The sequence below is a fragment of the Oreochromis niloticus genome, linkage group LG22 (assembly GCF_001858045.2).
Source record: "Oreochromis niloticus isolate F11D_XX linkage group LG22, O_niloticus_UMD_NMBU, whole genome shotgun sequence".
NCBI lineage: Eukaryota > Metazoa > Chordata > Actinopteri > Cichliformes > Cichlidae > Oreochromis > Oreochromis niloticus.
In genome coordinates, this window is record NC_031985.2 from 9,483,241 (window position 1) to 9,510,412 (window position 27,172).

Sequence of the window (27,172 nt, forward strand, 5' to 3'; positions counted from 1 at the left end):
TCCAAATCCAAAGACATGCAGTTAGTGCGGTTAGGTGCGGTTAGGTAAACTGGTGATTCTAATTTGCCCATAGGTGTGACTGTGAGTGTGAATGGTTATTTGTTCGTCCTTGTTACCCTGCAATAGATCAGTGACCTGTCCTGGGTGTTAGGGTGCCAGATGGGCTGCTCCGAGTATTTCAGAAGCTGATGATCTACTGGGATCTGTCCACATGGCCATCTTTATGGTTTGCAGTCTGAAAAAGAGAAAATATCCAGTGAGCATTAGGTCTCTGGGGGAAAATGCCTTGTTGGTGTTAGAGGTCAGAGCAGATAGAAAGGCAACAGTAACACAATTTTTCATTTTGTTACAACCAAGGTATGCACAAAAGCATCTCTGAATGCACACCACATTAAACGATGACGCAGATGGAGTACAGCAGCAGAAAGCCACACTGGCCGCAATGTCAGCAAAGAACAGGATGGGTCTTGATTTCTGCTGCAGCATTCAGACAGTAACGTTAGAATTTAGCATAGCATCAATCCATCCAGCCTTGTATCACAGTTCAGGCTGCTGGTGGTTCAATGATATAGGAGATATTTTATTGGGATACTTTGATCCCCTCACCCCTTAGTACCAAGTGTAGTTATCATTTAAACACCTCAGTATTGTTGCAGTCCATGTTCATCTCTTTATGACCACAGTGTACCCAGTGTATCTACCCATCTTCTGATGGCTGTTTCTGGCAGGACCTGCCAGGATAACCCCATGTTTTCATGAACATGACAGTGAGTTTGCTGTTCATAAATGGCCTCCATAGACACCAGATCTCAATCCAAGATAGCACCTTTGGGATTTGGTGGAATTGGAGATTCACACCATGAATTTATTCTTTAAATCTGCAGCAGCTGTGTGATGCTATCATGTCAGCATGAAGCAGAACCTCTGAAGAATGTTTGTAGCACTTTGTTGAATTTGTGTCAGGAATAGTTAAGGTAATTCTGAAAGCAAAAAAGGGTCAAATTTAGTGGCAGATGGGTATATTTTGTTATTACCTTAGAAGTTAATGTTATTTGGTTTGTTTTTATTTGTGTCTAGAGCAGAGATGGGCAGTAACGCGTTACTTGTAACGCGTTACTGTAATCTGATTACTTTTTTCAAGTAACGAGTAATGTAAGGGATTACTATTGCAAAAACGGTAATTAGATTACCGTTACTTTCACGTAGGAACGCTGCGTTACTGCGTTACTAAAACCGTGATTTTTTGCGAGAACGTCTCATGACAGTGACGTAAGCGAGTGCGACGTTCGTGACAACAGCTGTCTGCAGATCATAATATATCGAGTGCGGGACAGAGTGTAGCATGCAGCGTTTAAAGCGTGGAAGTACTGACCTTATTTTGAGTTTGAGTCCATAAAAAGTGACAAAAACATTAGCGTCCGTTGTGCGTGGGAAGAAAACTTCTTTTTACAGCGGAAAAACCCCGTAAACTTCCAAGCAAGCACCGAGTGTACTACAACGTAATGTGAAATTCACAGAGAAACTCGCGGATTCTTCCACTGACCGCTGCAGCACACCTGCACCAGGGTAAACCTCCACCTACCCCAGTCCTGCTTTACAGGTGAAAATAGAGCAACAGGACCGCTAGTCTTTGATTTTATTTATTTTCTGCTGTGTTTTACTTGCATCTATTTGAAAGAGTGAGTGTAAACACAAAAAAATATTTTATTTTATGTGCTGGAATGTGCAGAAAATAGGTTTAAATGTTAAACAAATTTCTTCCAGTCAGAGAATGTTGCATATAATTTAATTTTTGCTTGATGCATAAAGTTAAAAGATTAAAACTAATAAAACAAGTTTTAAAAAGAGACTTTTCCATTTGATTACATTTTGTATGATGAATTATGCAGCAAAAGTAGAATTGGGCTGAAAGATCTATCGCTTTATCACCTATTCAGGTTGTAAATCGTGTTTTTAAAAAGTAACTAAGTAACTAAGTAATTAATTACTTTTGAAAATAAGTAATCAGTAAAGTAACGGGATTACTTTTTGGGGGAAGTAATCAGTAATTAGTAACTGATTACTTTTTTCAAGTAACTTGACCAACACTGGTCTAGAGCCAGCAGATATCTCTGAAGAGGAACTGGACAATCAGAATGAAAGTTTTTGAATTGTAGATATTGCTAGTTCAAATATAAAAATATTGGGTGTATCAAAATCCGATTTTAAAGTGCTTTAAATCCGCAGATGTTCTCACCAGTAACGATTGAAACATAGACTGTTAGAAAGAGGGGATTTGTGAGTTTCATGTGGTTGCCTGTAGGTAGCACAACAACTGCAGTGACTCCAGACATGCTCGCAAAAGTTTGGGATGAGCTTAACTATCGTATGGATATATGGACACGTCCACAGGTGCATACACTGAGCGCCCGTGACATTGTAACTGTTTTTATGTAAAAGTTTGCATTGAGTCATATATTTTAAATTTTAAGTGTCCATTACTTTGAAAAATATACCCTTTTGAATTCAGGTGATTCAGGGTGATGACATCCTCTTTAAAGTTTGAAAACATTTAAGTCACAATGGAAAAAAGTAATCGTGCGTCTTCTTTTTAGATATATTTGTCTAACACTTTATTTCAGTCCCCTTTATTTGGCACTTTTGTGCAACATAAACATTTAAACATTTTATGATAATTTCCAGAGTTTTTGTTTATGTTTTAAAGCCAACTTTCTTCTGATTGGCTGCCCCTCATAGACACAATGGTAGAATAGCATGTGCTGGTACTGCTGTACCCAGACTTGTATTACTGAGTTTGGGTTCCTCAGGTGACCATATTAGGATATCCACTCTCTTTGACACATTTTTTGACAACCTCTTTAAGAGTAGAAAAAACTTTCTGAAATCGAGGATGCTAATGTCAGAGCTTTCAGCTTGCAGGAATAACATTGTTGGAAACTTTGGGCATGTTTAATATAAACATCCACAACTTTGACACTGTGTGTGGTAGAAAATAATGAAAGCCTAACACCTTAATAAACATTTGTTAACAGTTATAAACGCTCAGAGAAAACACATCTTACTATTTTAAGAGAAACGAAGCCAAAATTATTATACTCTCCTTTATTTATTTATTATACATGTCCCTATGGATGCCTACATGATGAATTGTTTACAATAGTATTATTGATAAGCATTTATATGTGTTACAGGAACTTTGCTTCTTGTACAATATTTATTGCTTGTTGCATGTTGTGTGGTGTAAAGCTTTAAAAGGGTGCCATAGGCAAAGGTTAATATATCTTCTATTAGCTAGTTGAAGGTTATTGATGGTTCTTCTCCTACTTAAACTCTTATTTTTCAGATTGTCTTGGTTTTTTATGTTTATTTGTGCAGCAAAGTAATGATTCCAGTGATGGATTTGTGCACGTGAGCACACACAGTGTCCCAGAATCCAGGAGCGTACATGTTGTTTACTGTAAATCTACAAGGAAATGCGTATGATAGTGTGTTCCACGTATGTGCTGGTGTACAGACGCGTGCAAGCCGCCTTCGGGCATCCACATACGTGTTTCGCTGCGTGTTCATCAATACATATATATATCTCCATGTGTGTGAGTGTGTGTCAGTGCCAAGTGTCATATCGATAGGTTAATAGCTGTGGTGTCAGATTCAGTAACTCTCTGATTAGTTGACAGTTCACTAATCCACACACCATCCTGAGTTATTGGCCCGGCCCATTGATTTCCAGCCTGCCAGCCAAGCCAGGAGGAACTCGGGGGTCGTAAGAGAGCCTGCCGTTATTGATTGGCCCCAGATCAACCCCACCACCACCTCCACATACCGTGCACGCCAAACCAATGCAGCTGCAGTCCTACAGCATGCAGCCTTACCATGCCTTCAGATAGTCTCTCTGTGGCTCTGGTTCTTCCACCTATCCACACTCTTTTGCTCTCTTTTTCACTGTGCTACTGGGTGTTTTGTGTCATGTTGTGGTATCATTTCCATCAATCAATTTTTTTTAATTTTTTTTTGTGAAGACTGAAATATTTTTTTATTGATAGACTTCACAAGTTGTAGGAGTCATCTCACCCCTCTCTACCTGCTCTGTGTTTGCCAATACTTTCACATCCTTTCATCTGTATCTGTGCATTCAAGTGATACTTCTCCCAAAATCTTTCACATCTCAAAGACTTGAAAAGTGACTGTAAAGCTTTTGTCGGGTTACATTTTTACCGAGAAGATGGTTGTAGTCCATTTAAAACCATGAATGTTACAGTAGACTGTGACTGTGGCATGAAACAGTCCTTACATTTGAAATCATGTGACTTTGTTCGCTTAGATTTGAACCTCTAAAAATGGGAAGCTATGTATAAAAATGGCTGCAGTTCCTAAACATTTGATGCCAAATTTGTGGAAAACCTGATGAATAAAGCTGAACGCCTGCACTTCAATCATAGGTTGATTGTTTGATTTGAGTATCAATATAATGTGGTGGTGAAAAACCACAGAAAAAACTAGAGAAATTGTGTCCTGGTTTTCAACAAATTATGACCTTGAACCTGCTACATTTTGATTAGTGTATTGCCATTCAGCCAATTCCCAGTTTAAAAAGTAATGCATGTGCTGTGGTTGGAAGGACCGTGCACAAGGAGTAAGGTTCAAGTGAAACTTTAATTTGTTCATTTTTCTATTTAACTAATTGTAATATCATCAGCAGATACATCTCAACTCAGTAATAGACAGACATGGACTTTTCTAAATGGACCTGCTTCAGCCTTTAAACATTTTCTGGCACAGAGAGAGGATCAGCAAACGGGGCTTCTCCTGCATCCAGGACTTGGAAAGGTTCACACAAAATAGCACGAGATGGATGGTTTTGTATCCATTGGGCCGCATCAGGCTCAGCTCTGTGAAGCGACACGGTGCAGCACTCTGTCCACGGCTAGCACAGTCTGATGTTAAGAGGGCAATGCATTGCAAGTGAAAACTGTGCTTTTAGTGGATTGAACCCTGGTCATGAAAGCTGGCATTTAGGGACCGAAGGTGGAGTACTGTCAACTACGCAATAACAAACTATACCTGGCAGCACCTCCTGTTTTTGATAAGGGTTAGCCTCTCCTTATCCAGGTTTAAAGACATTAGGTTGGTGTAATTGTAGCTCGACTGACAGCAGCTTTTATAAAGAGCCCACGGTTGGATTTTTGGACGGCTTAATAAGGAGGTTTAGTGTTTTGCTCATTGCAGTGACTTCAGTAACTGGGCAGGTACAGGAAATATCAGAGACAAATGATTCAAAAGAAGATGTTCTCCGACTATTTAAATGTCTCTTATTTTGTACATGATGTACTTTTGTTCAGTGCGTCACTCAATAATCTCTGGCATGAACTTCTGCAGAACAGGAAAGTGAGTTTCTCTTCAAAGTATATTAAAGTCTCATTCGTGAGTGTGGATTAATTTAGGAATGAGATGCATTCTCCCATCTGGTCCTGAGATATCCAAATATCCTCCTGAAAGAGCCGTAAATGCATCTGGGTTATGTTGCTTAGCTGCTCCCACCACATATTGTTACAAACAGATTGATGATGGCTCGATTCTCCTGAATAAAAACAAAAGATTTAATTCCTGTTGGTACACTTAGCTGAATGTTTTTATTTCATAATTAAAAATAAGACATATTTCTTCTAATTATGTCTTAATTCGGTTCTTTTGTTGCCTCCTTGATCTTCATTGTAAGCAGAAAAGGCTTTAAAGTGAGCTGAAAGATGAAGCGATGTGAGCTGCTGATCTAAAATCAAACCTGCAACTTTTCCCCGCAGTTCACAAGGTAAACACATTTAATTCTGTTGATCCACGAGCACATCCAAACATCGCCGTGATCCTCCTCTTGACATTCTCAACATCCCTTGTATTGCTTCAGCCCTTTCTTCTTCTCTCTTCCCTCCGCTCCCTCCATCTCTCCTCGGCCTCTGTGTAAGCATCGGGGCGGGGCGGGGCTGAGGGGTTGTTAAACATTTTTCTTCCTTCTTAATTGTTTTGACTTGTGCCATTGGCATCCCGATTAGGCCCCATTGATTTCCCACTGCTAAGTGCATTGATTTCTACATTTCTCATTGATCCCCACTTCTAAATCTACCCACACACATCCACACACTCTCGGTGTCTGTCTCTCTTTCTCTCCATGAACACCGCACAGGCCGAGCATGAACATGTCCGTGTATCTGTGTATGACTGAGCATGTGTGGAAGAGAGAGAGAGAGAGAGACCGAGGCATGTAGAGAATAACTGCGAATAAAAAGGCGCAGAGAAAGGGGATTCAAGTTTAGTCAGTGGTGTTTATGTAGTACAAGAAAAGGGATTATCAGGTTTGTGCGAATAAAATGCACATCTCGGAGGAAACCTGTGGAGTGTGGGTGTTTTTGTGAGGCCACGAGAAATACAAAATTGTAAAACGGCTTTTTGTGAATTTGTGCGGCTCACGTTTTCACTGGAATTTTGAAAATATTTAGCTTTAAAAATGCATCATAACAGCGGATGTTGTGTTGGATGTTATTTCAGCAGTAGAATACTTTGCGAAGGATTGTGTTTGAACACCTTTCACTGCTTATTTTTAGTTTTTTCTTCTTTTTTTTTTTTTTAAGCAAGTCTTGTTATCATTTATGTACACACACACACCCTCTTTCCTCTTGATCGTATTCCATGGTGTCCACGAGAGCTGGGTCTGATCCTCTCAGTGTTTAAGGCTATCAACCCCCCTCCCCACTTCTCCAACAGGCACACGTAGACAACCATAAACACCACGCGCACACACACACACACACACACACATTGCAGGCTGCAAGGGCCCGAAAGCTCCATCCATGTCATTGGCATTACCTCAAGCCTTGATGCTGCATTTGTGCTAAGCTAAGCGGTTTGAGCACAAGAACCAGAGGTGTGTGTGTCTGTGTGCATTTTGTGCACGTTACAGTGTGTTTCCATTTACGTGAATATCTGTTGTGTGCGTGCTTTGTTGCATGTTATGGTGAGTTTGCATATGGATATGTTTGTTCTATGTCTACAACAGCACGTTAGAAAATGTGCCTGTGTGTTTGTGTGTGTGGAATACAGGATCGTCTGGGAACCTGATAAAGAATGACAGCACAAAGTCGATACTGCAGCCCCTTCCCCACCCCTCGCTCCGTCCTTTACTTCAGTCTGGTCTTGGGTTTACATCTTAAATCCATTACAACCAGTTTGGGATGAAACACGATGCAGAACATGTGTGAAATATGAACACCGGCAGATTCACACGAGGGCAAATATCCTCAAAGTCAAAATGAAATTATGTGTGAAATAAAGGAGAATATACATGGGGAAAAAATCCCCAGCCTATAGAGATAAGACCACGGAAACGCTTCGAGTGAGAGAAAATGTGTATTCACAAACTGATTTCCACGCTAACTGTGATTTCCAGTGCGCTCGAGGTCGAGACGAGCTGATGAGCTGTAAGCAAGAGCATTGATCTGCCTCAACGATCGTATCAAGGTGGCGTATCGACAGCTTTGTGTTGTACTTTTTTCTGTTTGTCCTCCGCAGCCTAAGAGGAATAATGGATATGTAGGAGAGGTATTGGCAGGGCCCGGACTGGCCTATTGACAACCTGTCAGCATTGATTACTTAGTCAGGCTGCGAGAGAACAAGGAGAGAGACAGAGAGAGAGAATGAGAGAGGCATTAAGAGAGAGAGATGCTGAATATGGATAAAATGCCGAAAGCTAAAAATAATGTCGGTGAACAGAGAAGGGCTACGTTGGTTTATAAGGGTCAGTGTGACGTGTGTGTGTGTGTGTGTGTGTGTGTGTGTGCGCGCATTTATAATTATCTCAGTAACACCAGTAATCATTCTCTTCTCTTCAGTGTGAGTCTGAATATTTTATAGTTTATAAAGGTCTGTGTAACTGCCTGGTAATGATTCTTCTTCTTCTTCTATCTGTGTGTGTGTGTGTGTGTGTGTGTGTGTGTGTGTGTGTGTGTGTGTGTGTGTGTGTGTGTGTGGTAGCGGAGGGGTTGGTGGTGATATAATTGTAAGCTGGTATTGATTGGGCCCCCCCTTGTTATTGATGAGGGAGAATTTAATTCAACCAACTCGTTTGTCAACATGACACTGCCATTTAACAATGAACTCACTCTCACACACACACACACACTCACACACAGAGCAGACAGATAAAGAGCAATAAGATCTATCCTGCAACAGACTTCTTGTTGTGGGAAGTGTATTTTCACATCAGATTATTTGGTTTGTCTTGAGATATGTAGATTTTACTGATGTGGAATAAAATAACAAGAAATGTGTTGGAAACATTTATGGTGTATTTTAAATATTTAAAACCTGAAACGGTCTCGGTTTGTGATTTTGAGCTTTATGAGATGATGACGTATCAGGTTAAGCTATGAATAAAGTAACTTCTTATGAATCTGTCATGAATATCAGTAATACACCAGTTCCAGATCAGATCTGGATTTAGGAACAACAGGTTTTATCTGAAAGGGAGCATCTGTTTTAGGCTCATTTTTTTACGACTGTCTCTTTGTGTTTGTGTGTATTTGTGTGTCTGTAACTGATCAGAAGTCTGATATGGCCCGTGAGCTCACGATGTCAGACAAAGCAACCACCACAGCAGGTTTGTGAGTAGTTATAAAAGGACAGATATTACAGAAGGGGGGAAAAGAACATATTGCTATTGATGAGGCCCGGCATGCGCCATATTCTTCACCTCTCCTTCAAATCCACTCACACCTCCCTCCCCTCCTGCGATGGACGCACAAAACACACTATATTCTACAAGAAATAATTGCTTTTGTCTGGAAGGAGTTTGGATCGGGGCTCCTCTGCGCTCGCCCTCATCTGGAGAGGGGGGCTCTTGAGGGACAACCGGTCGCTTCTTTATATGGCTCCTCTTCTCCCTCCTCCTCCTCCTGCTGCTCTGCTTCTTTTCTTTTTCCTCTGTCTCTTTCTCTGTCTTTCTCTCATTGGGCACGCGGATGTCATCTGTCAATGGGGAGTGGGCTTTTTTCTGAGGAGGGGCCCCTCCTTTGTGACATGACGTGTGTCTATGCATAGATGACATCAAAAGCAGCAGCTTGTAATGGAAATGGCCTAAATCACAGAAAGACTAGATTAAGGACTTTAGCACTACAGATGACGTGGCTGCTTTAATAACATTAAAATACTGATATTTTAGGGAGTTGGTGATAGTCAGAACTTTGTAGTTTTTCTAGAGGAGTAGTAGTTATGGTAGAGGCCACAGTATTACTACTCTAGCATCTGAAGTAGTAGTAATGATAATAATGACAAATGTGAAAGGGAAGATGCTGTAGTCAATGCCTAAAAGGAGTTGAGGTGGGAGGGCGTGTCTGATAGGTGAAAGGCTAAAAATGTGAGTTAAAATATAAAAAGAGCTCAAGTATCTAAAGTGTCAGCAGAACAAAAAGTATACTGAGATTTAAGTGTGACAGGAAAAAAAGTGTTGAAATGAAAGAACTGAAGTGAGGTCACACTGGCAACATAAGCATCCTTACCCAAAGGAGTGATTTTATTTAACTTTTATTTAACAAAGAAAATATGAGTAAAGTACAAAAAATATATACACTTCATATTTAAGAAAACAGAGTAAGTCATTTTCTGTGGCTTAAAAAAAGGAGCAGTGATGTTCCGGGTAACATTTTCAGCCTGAAGTTACTTAAAGTCACTTAAACTGGCCTTAAATGGATTCAGCAACTCCAAAAGATGGTTTTGGAGCTGATTCCAGGCAGACAGGGAAGTTTTTTTTGTTGTTGTTTTTTTTAACCCAAATTCATCACCTGTTTCAGAGGTGGATGGATGGAAGACCGAAGACTATAACTTTCCCCACCTTTTCAGCGAGGTAGCAAGTAAGGCATCTGCCCTATAATTAAGAATATTTCCGTGGCTGAGTCAAGGACAAAGGAGCCCATCAAACCCTTGTGGAGCAGTAAAGGTCACAGTACTGACAGTTCAAGTGCAGATAGAAATATAAGGTTTTCCATCATTAGTTTTAATGTGGTTATATTTCTAGCAGGGAAAGTAGAGTGCCGTTGGTGTATAAATATCAGCTCAGGCATTAGTAGTATTTCAGCAAGTGAAGACACAGGCTGCAGTAGTACACTGGCAGGAGCAGAGTGAGTGCTGCTGCTGTAAAGTGACGACAGAAGATTTCTGATGATGTTTTATCCGTGTAGGAGGCAGTTTATGGGCTATTTGACGGTTTCTTCCTCTCCCTGCATGCATGGACATTAGCATTGGCAAAGAGCCCGGGGGCCTTTCTAAATATGAGGGGCCATAATTGATCGATAACTTATTAACAGCTCAGTCTCACCTCGGAGTGTATGCAGAGGGAGGGGGAGAGGTGTGGTGCGGTCGATTTTCTTTTATTGACTGCGATATTTAGCGTATGGATTTTTCTATTTAAAAAAATCTATGTTGGCAATAATCTTGAGTGTAAATGCGCAGCGCAGATTGGGGCAGTGAGTCTTGACAGCCGGCTGCTGCAGACTGAAGAGAGAGGTGATGGCCGGGAGGCACCTTTCTTCGGACACACACACTCAGGAAAGCTGCAACTACAAAACATTTCTGGCCAACCCTTAATAGGAAAAACATACAATTTAGATTCAACTCAACTGACATTTTACGCATACACGCACGCAGCCTTTCCGAGCCCCAAACAATTACTAATTTAAGACCCGTGGCTGTGCAGGCTTTGATTATCCACCTCTAGAAAAAAAAACATTAGTTGAGTAGTGCGAGTGACCTTGCGTAGGCCAGAGCCGCTTAAATCTATATAAGCGAGAGGGAGAGAGATCCACCTGCTGAAATATACATCAAAGCTTCCCCCTTTGATTTCATGTCCGCACATTGTGAAGAGGCGATCGATTTCCCGGAGGCCGGCGATGATGTGATTATTGGCTTCATTATAATGAAGTAATCAGAAGATCAATTGGCCGATCAGCGCTCCCCTTGTACGGGATTATGGTGCTAAAAGAAAAACGTGCGCGTTCGTGGAGGAAGGCTTTAAAGTAGTAAAGCAGGGCTGTTATGAGAAGCTGGTTTTTACATAAACCTTGTAAACATCTTTCAGACTGCCACACGTTGTAGTATTTGTAATATTGATCACCATCGAGTTACTTTGCAGATCAGATACAAGTGCCAATAAATCTGCAAGTGTGCGCTAAAAAGAAATGTTTGCCTCTAAGGGGCAGAGGCGGGACCGTGTGTTTCTCTTTGTGTATATGTATATGTATGTGTGTGTATATTTGTGCTGTGTGTGTCGGGATAAGGGGGGTCGAGGTAGAGAGGGGAGGGAAGAGGGGTAAAAAACACACACACACACACACACACACACACACACACACACACACACACACACACACAGATGAAGGGGGGCTGGGTATCTCAGTCTCCCGGGCAGAGCGCTTCGCCGTGCCAGAGTGCGTTCAGGCTGCGCGGTGTCGGACCGAAACCACCGGGGTTCCCAAAATAAACTGAAGGGACGCTGATACGCGCGCGCACACACACACGGAGGATACACACAGCGGAAGACTGAGAAGGAGAGAGAGATACACACCGGCGGATGGCGGAGCAGAGCCAAAGAATAGACAGTGCACCGTAAAAGGAAAGGGGCACCGCTTTCTCCTCGTCTTTTTCTCGCTTTCGCTTGCACATCAGTTGAAGAAGCCGGAGGACTGAGTTATTTATTAATATGGATTCATTCATTTATTTATCTATCGATTTTGCTTTAATTAGTGACCCCCGGTAGAGAAAGAGGAGAGAGAGAAACAGCGAGGGGAGGAGAGGGAGGAGCGAAAGTCAGACGGGGGTGCCTGCGTAGCCTTACTTTATTATTTCATTAATTCTCTCTTTTACCAAATAACGGTTTTTATTGTGTCGCTTTGCGTGCGTGTATTCTTCAGCAGATCAGCCAGCTATTAACCAAATCTTTAGGAGAACCAAAAAGCAGCAACTCCACTCTTACACGGACAGTTTCTTTCTGCCTTTTCCTTACCGAGGATTCGCCGGTGGACTGCGTTTGTTTAGGACTTTTAATGAGAGCGCAGGAGGGAAAATCCATCTTTCCCCAACCCAAACCAAAGCAAACCCGGCCGAGGGGTGAAGACTGGGTCTGAGAACCACTGCGAGCTTTACGCACAGCTGTGTGGACACAATAAATTGAGTCTAATTGTGCCTGTGTTGCATCCAGTAGAGAGTAGCTGAGTGACGAGCACCGAATGCACCGGATTCATGGGTGCAATGATAGCAGATATCACCAAATGGCCAGTCACCTTCAGCTTGTATTAGCCTGTATGGATAACCACTGGTAGCTTTATTTATTCTCCCAAAGCCAAACAGTCTTTGCTGCGCGCCCAGCACATCGCTGCGTGTTCGTGTGTGTGCCGGACTAGATCAGTTCAAGAAGACTCAAGTCAGAGGAACAGAGTATCCATCTGGTTACCAGAGCTGTACAAAATCCAGAAGTAGAGAAATGTGAATCCAGAGAGACACAGAATCGATTCACAGAAGAAGAAAAAAGCCAAATCCTTAATCTCCTTTTTTTTTCAAGTCGTCCCAGCATCCTTACAAACGGCTGTCCACAAACCTGGAGAGCATACGAAGAAAAGCCAAAGAACGACGACAGGACCACGAATAGGAGAAGGAAAAAAAGTGAGACTAAAATAAAAACAACGACCCCCAGGTCGACAGAGGACCATGTTTGTCCCCCTGCCGGTCCCCTTCGTCTTTCAGAGAACAGCGTCCGACTTCAGCGCCTGGAGACTCAAGTCCTCGCTGGCTCCGCGGTCCAGTCCCGGTAAGACGCCTCTCCCCGGTCCCATTCCCAGTACTGTGTACCTACGCAAAGAATCACAGTTGATCATAGTTTATTTAATATTGATTTTATTTATAACCTGCTAAATCTAGATTTTTAAAAAGTATTTACGCATCATTTTATTTTTCCAGTTTCACGTCAGATTTCTGAAACACCCAAAATAAACTTAAATAAAATACACGTGTGTAAACCGATGATGCAACACACAACCCACAAACTTCATTTTACATATGTGAAAGATGCAAAATACACTCCATAACCACTGTAGACGCAAAATGTAATTTCTTTAAGAAACAAAAATATCATTTATTTATTTTTTAAAAAGAAAAAGCAGATCAGACTCTCAGTATAAAAGATTTCAAGACACTTGTGATTTCTTTGAAATTACACAAGCAAGTGATTTTTGTTAAGGAATATTTGAGGACTAAATATCATAAAAATGTGTATTTTTATTATTTGTCATTATTTCCTCACAAAAAGAGGGGAAATGATCAGTTTAACTCGCAATACTTACTTGCATGTAAATCCAAAAATGTAAAATAACACCCCAAATTGGATGCATGAATATATGGGTCATTAGCATCCATCACAGTCTCTCTGAGGCGCCACACTCTCTCCTTATCTTTTTCTCTTTCATCCATGGCAATCCATCCATCTCAGCCTCCATCCCATCTGTCTCCTCTCTGCTCCTCTCCTTCGGTCTAACTTGGCTAGGTTTGTGGGGAATATTCATGGTCATCTATCGATCAGATTGTATTGATCCCTGACAGGAGGCCACATTGGGAAAACAGGAGTACAGTTAAGTTGGCTGAGGGAGAAAGTTTGCCAACACAGGTGATGATGTGAGAGGGGAAATGGTGGCGTTTTCAAGAGACTGAAATTTAAATCCATCTATTAAAAATCAGAATAATTTAATTAAGAACTGCTTTTCTTTTTGTGTGTTTCTTTTTTTTTTATCTTTGTGATGAAAAACACATTATCGGTGAGACTGTCAGTCAATACTTGGGTTTTATGATGACCTTATGATGCTTTAATGCTCTGCTTTAATAAATCACCATCACTATAATATTGCAGTGTGATCAATAACGGCAATGCACTTCTCTGGATTAGCTTTCTTTGTTTGAATATAAAAATATGTGATGTGCTGTGCATTATAAATCTAAATGTAAAATTACAGTGTTAACAAATCGGCTGAACATCTTAATTTTATGTCGTTACATTTGGTTTTTAGATTGGTTGTTCAAAGTTCTCCCTTTCCTGCCACCTCCTGGGTAAAACTTTGTGACGTGTTGGTCACAGAAACACGAGTGTGTGCACTGAGGTGTGTGTTTGAGCAGGATTCCTGGAGGGTGACAGTGCCGGTGGCTCCTCTGTCCCACCTCCCATCCATCCAGCCGGAAATTTAAAAAGACAGATGGGGTTAGGTGTGTATGCTGATCCGTGCCGAGCCGTGCAGGGATAATTCAGGCTATCACCTTAAGTAGGTGTCAGGAGGAGAAAAACGGTTGTGGTTTTTAATGAAACCTCAACTGCTTCTGGCGGCTTTGACAGGCGACATATAACCAGCGAGCTTCTGTTTCGGGGGAGGGGTCTTTTTTTTTTCTTTTTCTTTTTTTAAGTTGATCCTTTAAGAAATTAAAGTAAAAGACCTGATGGGGGAATAGGGAGGAGAAGTGCACACTGGGAGCGAGGGGCCAAATGAATGATTGAATGAATAACAGAATGAGTGGGTGCATAAATGAATAATAAATAGATGCGAGGGTTAAAGTATCAGTGAATTAACAGGTGAAAGAGTCATTGAATTGAATGAATAAAAGCAATAAAAGAATGAATGAGTGAGAGTGGGAAAAAGAGTTTAATGCTTTGGAGAGAAATAAGCCAGAATGGAAGATTTTGTGTTAGCAACGACACTGTGGTGTCAAAGGGATAATTAAATGGCCGTGACTGAATGTGGATTATTAAATGAGAAAGTAAATTAGGAGTGAATAGGTGGAAAAAAAAAAAAGAATAACGAGGGTAGGAGTGAGCCAGCAGTTCCTCAGCAGCTCAGTCTGCATGGTGTATTTTCCACATGGGAGAAAATGAAAGGGTCAGAGTTCTTGTACTGGCTGCTTTTTTTATTTAAACATGTTGGTGTGATAAGCAGCCGATACACACGAGGGAAGTAAAGTAGGTAGGAGAGCAAAGGGCAGCACTCATCCCTCCTTTCCCCTGTTATTTCTCCGCTTTTCTCCATCTTTCATCTTTAATCTCTGGAGAGAAAGAAACTCCGAATCCTCTGTTCCTCATTGTCTTTCTCATTTCTGTGAAGTGTTGACTTGACACAAAAGCCTTTTCTGTAAAATGCAAACTCTCCCGTCTTCCTCTCGCTCCCTTTTTTTCCACTCCCTGTCTATCCCTCTCTTCCTGTGTCTTGTTCCCTATGGACGGGGGGAGTTGTTGAATTGGATTTGCCCAGTGTGGTTTGCCTGGGCCCCATAAGCCACTTTAGCTAAGTCTGTTACCCACAGTTCTCTGCCTTTCTCTCGCTCTCCCTTTCTTTCTGTGATCTGACCAAAGCGTGCGTCTGTACGACTCGGTGCACCTGTAAATGTGTGAGCGCGCACGCACCTGGGTGTGTTTGCGTTAGTGGGAGCAAAGACGGGAGTGTCAAAAGTCTAAGACGAGGTGAGTGAGGTTCAGTGGAGAAGGAGCGAGAGAGTGGTCCTAAACAGCAGACGCTTGCAGACAGTGGCTCTACAGTGGATCTAAACCGAGGGCTTATGGGTTTTTTGTCAGCTCGACTCTTAAACACTACAGTGTTGAGACCGCTGGCCTCAGCTGAGCGGGGCCACAGACACATCACTGCAGTCGCACACCTTTAAAATGGTCACTGGATTAAATTTGCCATCTGAGCTTGATAATGTTTTCTTTATATTTGTAGTGTTGTACTTTATTAAATACATTTTTAAGTGCAGTAAATGGTTCCAGCCTTGAAGAAACCGATGGGTTGGGCTACTTTCATGATTGCTATCTATTAAAGAAACCTGGCTTGAGTTTTAGTGCCTTTAAGTCCTTGGAATCTCCCGCTATCAATTCAGATATTGTTTGGAAATGCATCACCCTGAAATCTGCCTCTATCCCGGCCTATTCACACTGCGGCTGTATGAATGCAAACATTATTACAGTGAGTGGATCCTATAACTCGTGAAGTATACAGAAAACCACTGGCTTTACAACTCGTGTGCTTTTAGTAATGAAAGCCTTTTATTACGTTAAGCCTTTTCTGCTTTTTAAAAACTCCTATCATATTGTTGACCCGTAGAATTACTTTGCATTCACAGAGTTATTTTGCCAGGAATGCTCTGTTGTGTATTTTCATTCTTCCTGAGTTGTTTTCAGGATCCAGTGTTGTGAATTAATTAAAAATAGATAACATAGTATAGATGTGAGCCCTGAATGCGATTGTTGTAGTAGCTCAGATTTCTCGCTGTCTGTGTTAGTTTGGGGAACTTGTGCATGGGGCAGGAATGAGGATGAACTCTGACGTCACATCTTTGAGTTCTTTACTTTCCAGCCATTAATAAACCCAAAGAAGCATTCAGATCATCCACAGTTGAAGAGTAGAAACTAGTGTTTCTTGGCTCATTTTCAGCATCACATCTTTGCCGCAAAGACTTAAAACCTCCTCTTTTGTGCAGCCCAGTCTCTGCAGCGGTGTGTGTGTGCGTGCGTGCGTGCGTGCGTGCGTGCGTGTTTTTCAGAGGGCAGTGAGGGCGGAAAGGGACCTGTAGCTGCCTCTGCTCTGTCCCTCCTCTGCACCACAACAAAGGAAATCTAAATGCTCTTTTATTTTATGTACACTGCTGTAAAATCCTCCAGGGCCACTGTGGCCCATATAAAACTGAGAGCTGTCAAATTCACAGAGAGGAGGCACATGTCTGGATTGAGAGGGATGGTTTATTTATGTTGGCTACTGTGAGAGGCCTCTTATTCCAGGTGTAGTTATTCAGCACAGTGTTCCTTTTAGTCTCTAGTTCAGCATGTTCAGACGCGTTTTTCTATTTAGATTACCCCGCAACACATACGTAAAGTCATGATGATTCACGATCAAACAAAAAAAGCTGTCTAAAAATATTTGTGCAGGTGGCATTAAAAATACAACAGAGGAAAGCAAACGAGAAGAAAAAGCTTGTGATGGTTATGAATTACCTGTAAAACGGTGCATACTTAAGAAATAAGTAAACATTGCATTAGTTTTGTATTGTTCAGCAACAGTGCAGAAAAACTTTATTTCAAAGTGCATATCCCATGCACACACACACAGGGTGCTGCGTGCTGTTTGATAACTACCTCCTCTCACACCCAGGATCTTCACCTCGTGGAGCCCAGGAGGGGGTTGTGAAGTCTGGGCCACATCAAATTGAGGCCCCTGTGTTCAGATTAATTGGCTTTCTGTGTTTGTGGAGCACACGTTTGTGCGATTATGGATAACAAAGCATGTGTGTTTGTGGGAGAAAGATGTGATTTTTGCTCAGGTGGATGCAACGTTCAAATGTGTGTTTTTAAATTTGTGTACCAGCTCTAAGTGAAGCTGGATACAATGTATATCTGTATATATTTGAGTTTATTCAATGAGCGGGAAATGCATGCCAGCTGGAATTTATATAATTTGAACACATGTGGGTGGGTATGTGTGTGTATGTGTGTGTGTGCATAAAGCTACCAGATCTGTGTGTGAGCAGGCAGACAGGTAGACGATTCAATAATTGCACGTTGAGGTCAGTTATGGATCTTTCCGGCATGTCTGGTTTATCTGGAAACCACAAGAAGCTCATAGCTGCCCATTGTGTGAGTGGTTTTAACCTTCCACCGCTATTGATTAGCCAGCATTGACTGCTCTCTCGCCACCCCATTTGTGAGTGGAGACTGTTGATGTGTGTGCATGAGAATTTGTGGTTGTGGGTGGATCTGTGTGTATTGACACGAACAGCTGCCACAGATGTGTGGGAATGCGAGGAGGCGCGCGCCTGTGAGGACACCGGCGTCTGCATGTGTGTGTCCGCGTGCGTATGGATCAGATTTTAAAAGGGGCAGCGTTGTTGGCGAGTCCCGGTGCTAACGTGATTGCGAATGACAAAGCGTCCAGGCGGGTTTGTTAGCTCCATAATGGGGAATCAATAGACACAACACAGATGTCAATACAACATGCTTTATTGCGTTAAGCTGCCTCACCCCCACACTGAGCTCTGTACGTACACACACACACACACACACACACACACACACACACACACACACACACACACACAAACTGCATGTGACGATGTATCCGCTTCATTCAGATGCATGCAAATATTAAAGTAAGTACGTGACATGCATATCAAAGAGGTTGTCAGTGACACGTTTTTTTGTTTGGCTGTTTATGAGTCATTTTATTTGCACCACTGCTCAAAAGTCTGAGGTCGTTTCAAAATGTTTGAGCTATAAAAAGAAAAACACATTGGTTGTTGAAAATACAGCATTAAATTAATAATTCATTGATGTCTGGTTAGACACAGAGACGCCCAATTTCAGTATTTATCATTTCTGTTTAAATTTTACATTGTCTCATCAGGTTAGCGGTCTTAAACATCTTCTAAAACATCTTTATGCGCAAAGTGAAGACGTCATACAACAGTTTGTGTTACTCCCTTCACAGAACAGTTCATACTGGCTCCAACCAGAGAGAAAAGAAGTAGGAGGACCCAGTGTAAGTGGGCACCAAGTAAAGACATCAGAGTCTGGAGTTTGAGAAACAAACACCTCACTTGTCCTAAACAGGCAGCTTCATTAAAGGGTATCTGTAGCAAACAGACAGTGAATACAGTATTATATATTAAAATAAATCCATCATAGATTATCAGTTCAGTTTCAGTTGATTTTTTTTGTATCAAAAAAAATTACTATTAAAATTTTGAGGGGAATTTTTGGACAACAGCTGGACCCGGGGAGGCAATCAGCTAGTCAAATATGTTGACTCTTTAATGAGTATAGCATTTAATTCCATTTATGACCACATAGCCTTTCATTAACACAGGGCTGTATATCCATTAGCACATTTTGTCAGGTCAGTTATTTTACTTGAACTGCCTGCACACTGTGACATTGTTGTTGTTTCTCAGTGTTTGTTCCGCAGACAGACGTTTTCATACATACTTAAACTCTTAAAGTGTAAGCCCAGTCTGTTTAGTGTTCTCTTTGCATTTTCACTGATGTTAAAAAATCAAAAATGAACAAATTAACATACCTCCATTTTTACATGTCAGCCAAGCAACAAATAACCATGGACGCGCCAAAACTGCAGTCTCTCTAATGGCCACTGGAGGCTGGATCCAAAAATGAGTCAGTCCCCACAGAGTCCAATGTTAAAGTGCCAAAACTTTAAAGCATAAATAAAAATGTTTACTGCTTGCTTAATGATACGGTTTTGGTTTTTAAATCAGATGTGACATTAAATCAGTTCTTTGTGTCTCTCTGCAGCTTTTTTTGGATACAGTTACCTTGCAAAAACTGTGTTTAACCATTTGCCTGGCCCATGTTTGGTTAGTGAAATTCAAGTATTTTCTTTTTAACATTAGCTCAAAACACAGTGCTCATTCTTTTTGCAACAATGGTCACTTCTTGCACCAGAAAACAAAACGGTGATGACCATAACGCTAAAGTCAGAGTATCAGAACTGGGCTTAACCAATCGGTGACATCACAGTGGCTACATCTGTCTTTTATATACAAGCACTGGTGCCAGCGCGCGTTTGCTATCACACACCTCATCGTTAAAAATAAATGTAAATTTACCAGAAACATAAAACATTGTCATCTATAGATAGATAGATAGAAGATGGATAGAATGCCTTGATTGTCACTATACGGTTGTACAATAAGATGTATAGCAGATGTAATAAATGTCCTGTGCATTACCTTCACACATGCACAAACCTTTGCATGCAGCATTGAACACACACACACACACACACACACACACACACACACACACACACACACACACACACACCTATACAGAGACCTTTTGTCTTATAGATGGAAAAAGCCATTTCATACCACAGACACTTCCTGCTGTGCAGATATGAAATAAAAACGTTGCCACAGCAAAACACGGTCGCCTGAACTCTGCTTCCCCTCTGCTGCCGTCTGTATGTCAGTCCATCCAACCAGCTAAAAACTCTTATAGTTACCGTGGAAACATTCATAGGCCATTAGACACACATATAGGAGGAGAAGAATCTAGGTAAACACTGTCCTCCTCCACACATAAACACACGTGCATCCTGCATTGGACAGTCATCTTAGTCTTGCGCTCCTGATGGCTGCCCTTAATGGCCCAAAGACCATTAAGGGCTAAATTGGCTGTACTCAGGCTATATTTGACTGCCCTCTGTGCCCCGCTCTCTTTGGGTATGTAATCGGCAATCATATGTAAGTGTGTGTTGGTTTGTGTTTGCAACCATGTCTGTCCACGAAAGCACGAGTACCCTGTGTACTTCTTGATTACTTGTGTCTGTAAAATTGGTGTTTCCCTGATGGCTTGTCGCAGAGTACACGTGTGTGTGTTTATTTCGGCCAGTGTCCATTTTACACCCCCATCTAAATAATGAATCGTGGGCGCAGCAGGGGACCTTTTTTGGTTTAACACCAATGCCCACCCTTAATCGAATGCACTCAGCGTGTGCTGCCCCTTTGTCCGACAAGGTGTCTGTCGATAGGCTTTCTCCTCAGTGCACATAAATGCCATAAAGAACCCCGTGCCTATTCATTCATCTCATAGCTCACATTCCGTCTCTCCACACTGCTCTCCACCTCTCCCTTCACTCCCTCCATCACTCTAATTCCCTGCCCTGGCCCAGCGTGCAACCTGGTCTGTTTGGTCAGAAGAAGGCAAGGCAGGAAGAAAAGGGAACACGAGGGCAGGAGTCAGAAATAAAGGCATGAATGCTGTTCAAGGTACTGAGAGGCTGGTTTCAGGTCAGGACTGCTGCTTGCCTTCTAATTAAGCAGAATAATTAGGTTTTACGCTATACACCAATTAGGGGTGTGTGTGTGCATGTGGCGGTGTTAAGTGATACATGAAGGCTTCTCTTTGGGTTTCTTGGTTCATTTTAGCACCTCTTGCTGTTTGAAAGCGCTCCTTTCCTGTAAACTTGACGTGTGCAGCGAATGAGTTTTATCACTGGCTAATTTATCAGTTACCTGGTCAACTACTTGCATCCATGGAGACAAGAGGATCTGTCAAAGTTGTGAAACCAAGTATAAGAATGGAGAAGAAAGCTAACCTAAGGTCCTCTGAACGGTGCATGAAAATGATATGAAGCAGAGAGAGTTATAACTTTTGCTAAATTTCAACCCTTGTCTCTAAACAGGCTTTTACATGAATACATACGCAGTTAGAAGTGGCAGGCTTCATTTTTCCTAAACCACAATACGCTGAAAAATACAAAACTTCAACAAAAACACATCAACTGTGAGGCAAACAGAGATGAAATGCACATAACAAAACAGGTTTATTAACTTGAGATTCATGCACAATTATCTATCTAGTTGTCACGCATTTCATTGGTCCAATGAACTAAAATTGTCCAAATATTTTCTGGATTGAAATGCTTTGTTGATGAACGAGGTCAGAGTACAATGGGAGGACTGTTTGGAGCTCACATAAAACGGTAATTGCAAAACTCCAAACACGAAACAAAACGGGGCGTCGCACTGATAACCTTGATGTGTTGTTATTCATTGTTAATGTATTTCTAACGGTGCTTATATCTTATTGTAAATAATTGTGTAATTGTTCTTTTTGAATGTTTTGTGCCTCTTTTATAGTTTATAGTTCCTTTCTCATCACCTCCGAGCACTTCTGTTTTAAATTTGTGGAAAATTACAGTTTCTAAATGATTTTGGCTGATAGGATTGTTATTAATTCAAATTTGTGATTATAAGTTATCATGAAAGTCTGAGGTCTTGACAGTTGTTACAACATGAAAGCAGGTAGGTCACAGTAGAACCGGCCATGCTAAGTGCTGCTCCTGTTGGCTAAGAACATGCTGATGCTCCAAAACGGTGAAAAACTGGAACTTTGATTTCTGCTGTGACATTCAGATTGTGGGGTCAGATTTTGGCATATAAGCAAGGATCCATGCAGCAGGTGGTGTACAGGTGTAAGGGCATAGTCTTGGAGCTCCTTAATTCCAATGGAGCATCATTTAAATCCTGCAGATTGTATCGTTCCTTCATGATCATGTCAAAAGCTTAAATCACCTCAGACTGGATCCATGACCATGAGTACTCGAATGGCCTCCAGATTCACCAAGTCAATCCAATAGTGCACGTTTAAAATGTGGTCCAATGGAAGAAGTGCATGGTGAGGACGCTGCCTACAATTCTGCAGCAACATGATGCAATTATGGCAGTATGAGCCAAAGTAACGAGGAATGTTTTCCAGAACCTCGTTGAATCAATTCCACAAAAATTCAAGCCTGTTTTAAATGCAAAAGTCGGCCCAAACAGTACAAGCGATCTCAGACTTCTCGACTTTTAATGCACTTCAAAAAGTTCAAAGTACGTTTAAAAACACCAATGGAGGAGTCTAGACATCACCACTTAAAGCAGGTACATTTGTTCAGGACACCACAGTGTGTAATCTGTACGTAATCTGTGTCCAAAGGTTTGTCTGTCTTCTGGCTTCCATTAAATAAATCTGATGGTCAGTAATTTCAGCTTCCAGGAAGCAACCTAACTCGTAAATTACGGAAATTATTTGTGAGGCAGACAGACGGAATCTGAAAATTCATTTGCTAAATTTAGGACTTAACCAGCAGTCATTTACCATTAGTCGTTTCATGCACTGCAATCATAATGTCTTCTTTAAGTTTTTCAGATGGTGTGTGTGTGTGTGTGTGTGTGTGTGTGTGTGCATTAGTGGGTATGTAGAAAGTCTACTGTAGTTTTGTGCATGTCTGTGATCGCCAGCAGGTGTGTGTGTGCGTGTGTATTCTAGCTAATGTCCATCACTGCCTGCTGCCGATGTGTGTAATACAGAAGTGCTGGTCTTTTGTGCCAACCTCAAGGCAGTGATCTTGTTCCCCTGCTTGCTTGAATAGAGAGAACAGGGCTTAGGAAAGGCTCCTGTCCTCCTTCACAGGTTTCTGACATAATGAAGCCAGTGTGTGATCTCACACAAAACCTTCCCGTGGAAGTGTGAGGAAGCTCGTCTCGCTGCTTTTGCCTATAGAGATTAAAATGACAAGCAGGATAAGCAGAGTGTGTGTGTGTGTGTGTGTGTGTGTGTGTGTGTGTGTGTGTGTGTGTGTGTGTGTGTGTGTTCCTGTGCCTGTCTGTACTTAAGTACATCATCTTCTCTGAGTGTTTGCATGTTTACGTGCCACTGTAATGTAATCTCGCCGTTTGCAGTGCCGCAGGGATGTTTAATGCTGGCCAACATAGTTTTGATCGAGTAAACCACACATGGAGAGCCAAAACACTTCCTTTGTCTGGGCCCCTTTGCATGTCTGCGATTGTGTGTTAGTGTGTGTTTCTAAGGAATATGAATCCTTTCAGCCAACAATGCATTTTTTCCAGCAGCTGATACATTTAGCTAATAAACTCGAATGACAAAAGTCAGGTTCGTCAGATTGGATTCCACCTCTTTTGTCTCCTCGCTCCACCCGTCCATCCCCTTGGCTGGTGGTCACTGCAGTTTTGGGGAACAGGGCAGATTTAGATCCCCCCCAATTTAATTTAGCTGACAGGAGTTATGGAAATGAACTTGTGGGAAAGAGAAAGGGTGTGTGATGAGAGGAATGGATGGATGGGAAGGAGGGGTCCCCTTATTTACCTCAGGAACACCACGTCCTTCCTGTCCTTCCTGGCCCCAACCCCTCCTTCTCTTGAGCCTGTCTTATTGAGGGACCAGCAGTGACTGTGAAGGGTTTTTAGTGAAAAACGTAATATCATGTAGGAGGGGATGGTTGGGGTTGGGGGGGTCTGTATGTATGCACAGAGACCGAAGTAAAGTGACAACAATAGAGGATGGAGAGTGAAAGGAATGGTGGGGGTTGGGGGGTGGACAGGCACTGGGTCCGGCCCTTTTTAATAAATCTGAGTGCTCTGGTTAGTGCTTCAATCTCCTGTACTCAACTAACCCCCTGCCCACATTACACACAAACACACACGCTCTACCAAATACATACATGCACTTACTCTCTATGACTCATTTTCACCCACATATGCGTTCGCCAGACTACAAGCTCAAGGGCTTTTAGAAGGTGTTTTTGCCAGACTGTACAGCTGATGCTGCTCCTAATTGTACTGTCCACCAGATGTGGGCACAAAAGTATGAAACGCCAACTATTTTTTACATTTAGTGTTTTAATATGAACTTTTCTTTCTTTCTTTTTTTCGTCTGCTGAATTTTTATCTTATTCAGGAGATGTGCATTTTCAACAAGCATAAAAACAAGCTAAGAGATATGCTAGTTAGTGAGTCCACAAGCACCTGGATGTGCCCAAAAGCATCTGGATGTGCTGTAAATAGTGCATCTAATGCATGCAATGACTCCAGTGTGGGTGCTTTTGAGCACCTGGTGAATTAAAGCAAAGAAACAACACGCTAACACACTACAAAATATCTGCAGGCTATGTACCTTGCATTTCTGGGTCCATTTTGTTGTTTGAAGGTGTAATTTTCCTATTCGTCATAGATAACTGGCCCAGTACAGATGGCAAGATGTCACGTTAAGACAGCTACAGTGGAGTGTAATTGCAGAAAATCTTTCGCCTGTCTGAAGCATCAACAGTAAACATCAGGTTTTGGTCTCAGCCACTCAGATGGAAAGAGCAAGAACCTCTTTATAGAGGTTTCATTTTGTGCCAATGTTTAAGATTCACACTGAACAAAATCTCTGCATAGATTCTTAATAATACTAAGTCAGAGACGTGGAGAATTTTTTACATTCCAGGTCTGAGCTGTTGCCGTTCATATCACTTTTGCTGTTAGTGTATACAGTTCAAATCCAGCAAGTTCAGGGCCGTCCTTTGTGCGCTGTCAAAAGCCTCGATGGAAAAATGCATGAAAGAAATCACAAAGCTAAAAAGCAGTCAGTTAAAGCAAAGTGGAAACATTAAGACACTTTATTGTCAGATAAAATATGGAACTCACTGTGGGTTGACATTTAACCAGGTGAGAATATAAAAGCGTTATATGTTATTTTGAATCAAGTGCACCTAAAGTACCTCCGTGCCACAACAGTATTGTATTTGCTCAGGTGGTGTATAGGCTAACCTATATGTTCTGAAGTATCAATCTCTGACTATAAATGAAAACATAACAGGTACAAGTAAAGAGTTTCAGCCATAAAGAAGCCATATCTAACTTAAATTTGGCCAGTTTCTCCTTCAAGATCTTCTTATTGTTCAGCTCTGGACTGCTTTCAGGTCTTATCCTGTTTTTAGGAAGTTTGTTTCTGACCACTTGGATGTCTGATAAAGACAAAAGTATTAGCCTTTTGTCAATTTCTTTTTATTTAACAGAGCATTTCTAAACATACAGGTTTACTTTAAAAAGCATAAATTATTTATATTTGCACACAAAGCTTGTAAAATCAGGTTAAAACTGAGGGTTATCTTCTAATTTACACAGAGTATAAAAACTCCAGCCAGGGTTTAAGCTGTCACTTCAGAAGGCCCCATTTCAGAGATGGATATACAAACTTATCACAGCAGTTCCAAGTGGTGAGAGGTGTATCTAAAGACCCTAGAACAACTGCTAAGACACCTGTGAGTGACTTAGCCAAGTCAGGAATTCAGATCTCAGACAATCACTAGAACCCTGCCAGGAATGGAGAGCAGACTGAACCATGCCAAGGACAGCCTGGAGGAAGATTATGCATGCTGGAAGCATCTCTGTGTTCACATGAGGCAAAACCAGAGCTCTTTGGTCATATAGATGCTGCCTATGTTTGGATACAAAAGGGAGAGACGTGTAAACCAAAGAAACACTGTGGCGGGAGTATTATGCTGTGGCGGACGTTTCAGTGTATCTGGAACTGGGAATCTCGTCAAGGTTGGAGGGAATTATGAGGAAAGAAGGATATGTGAAGATTTTGAAAGAAAACGTGGATCTGGGTCATCACGAAACACACGTCATTCCTGGTGAAGAGCTACCTCTAGAAGACTAAAGCGAACATTATTGACGGGCCTGCACAAAGCCCTGACTCTGTGCGGTGATCTCAAGGCCAAGGCCCATGTAGGGACACAGATACAGAATAGACGATTAGCATCAGAGTGTGGGGGGTGGGGTAATTTTGACTCTGGGAGTTTTTGTTTTTTGTGAAGTAATTTTGTAAAATAAAGTAATTTAAACATCCAAACTAAGTATCATCCCTCATGACGAGAGCTCATGACGAGGTCTTCAGCAATGACCTAGAGAATGAGCAGCAGTTTTCAGCGAAAGGGACTGCAGTGTCATAGCCTGAAGGTGAAGGAACTGGGTCAGGAGCATGCTCATTGTTTTTTTTACACAGGGTTGTTCACAGTGGATTTGTCCTTCAGGGTCAGACTGTCAGTCCCGGGTTTTGCTGTAATGCACGGAGGCATCTAAGTGAAAACATCTGGTAAAAATCACCCGCATACAAACATACAAGTGGAAGCTAACAGAGCTCTGCTGGCAAAGCTTAAAGTGGTCCAGAGCTGCATGAGAAGATGACCGTGAAGGAGAGATTTGCCAAATTTAAATCAGGTAAGCTTTCCAAGAACTTCGTGATCATGCTGTTTCCTTACGTTTGACTCGTTTAACAGATACTGATTCAAAAAGAGCTGCAGACATTATGCTGATATCTAAAGCGCCCAAAATACCAGTGAAAGAAGAATCTAAGCTATGCGAGACACTGTATTTCTAATATAAGTGTCTCTAGAAAAATGTAGAGTTTTGTTGAGGAAATAGAATTGTCAAATTTGATGCCTTTTGCTTGAAGTCTAGGCTTCATATTCAAAACTGTACTCACTAGCTGATTTTTGCTCTACATGATTTAAGAAGCCTTTGTTAGGCTGTGAAGTTGCAGCGTCCTGTATCCCCCTCTCAGATGCACAGAGGCCAGACATACTCACGGGCAATTTTGAACACATAATCGTCTTCACACTCTGTGACTCCAATCTCTTCCGCGTACAGTACACACACATTTACTACATCAGATAAAAGAGGGAAAAAACTCTTCTTTTTTTTTCTCTTCACGCTTTTTTCTCCTCCTCCCAGCTTACCTCCTTATCACCGCCCCCTCCTCTCTTCTTCT

The 27,172-nt window shown here is 41.6% G+C and overlaps 1 protein-coding gene across 4 annotated transcripts in view; it reads left to right on the forward strand.

The window, feature by feature from the left end:
• pou2f2a (POU class 2 homeobox 2a) overlaps positions 1-27,172 on the forward strand; it is a 100,738-nt gene that overhangs the window by 5,695 nt on the left and 67,871 nt on the right. The window contains exon 1 of one of the 4 annotated variants that reach the window (XM_025902393.1): positions 11,422-12,841. The exons of 2 other annotated variants lie outside the window; for them this stretch is intronic. In XM_025902393.1, coding sequence (XP_025758178.1) covers positions 12,742-12,841 — 100 coding nt within the window. In that variant the 5' untranslated portion in view covers positions 11,422-12,741. Of the gene's footprint in view, positions 1-11,421; positions 12,842-27,172 lie in introns of those variants that run through there. One more of the 4 variants, XM_005459088.4, reaches the window with a different exon arrangement.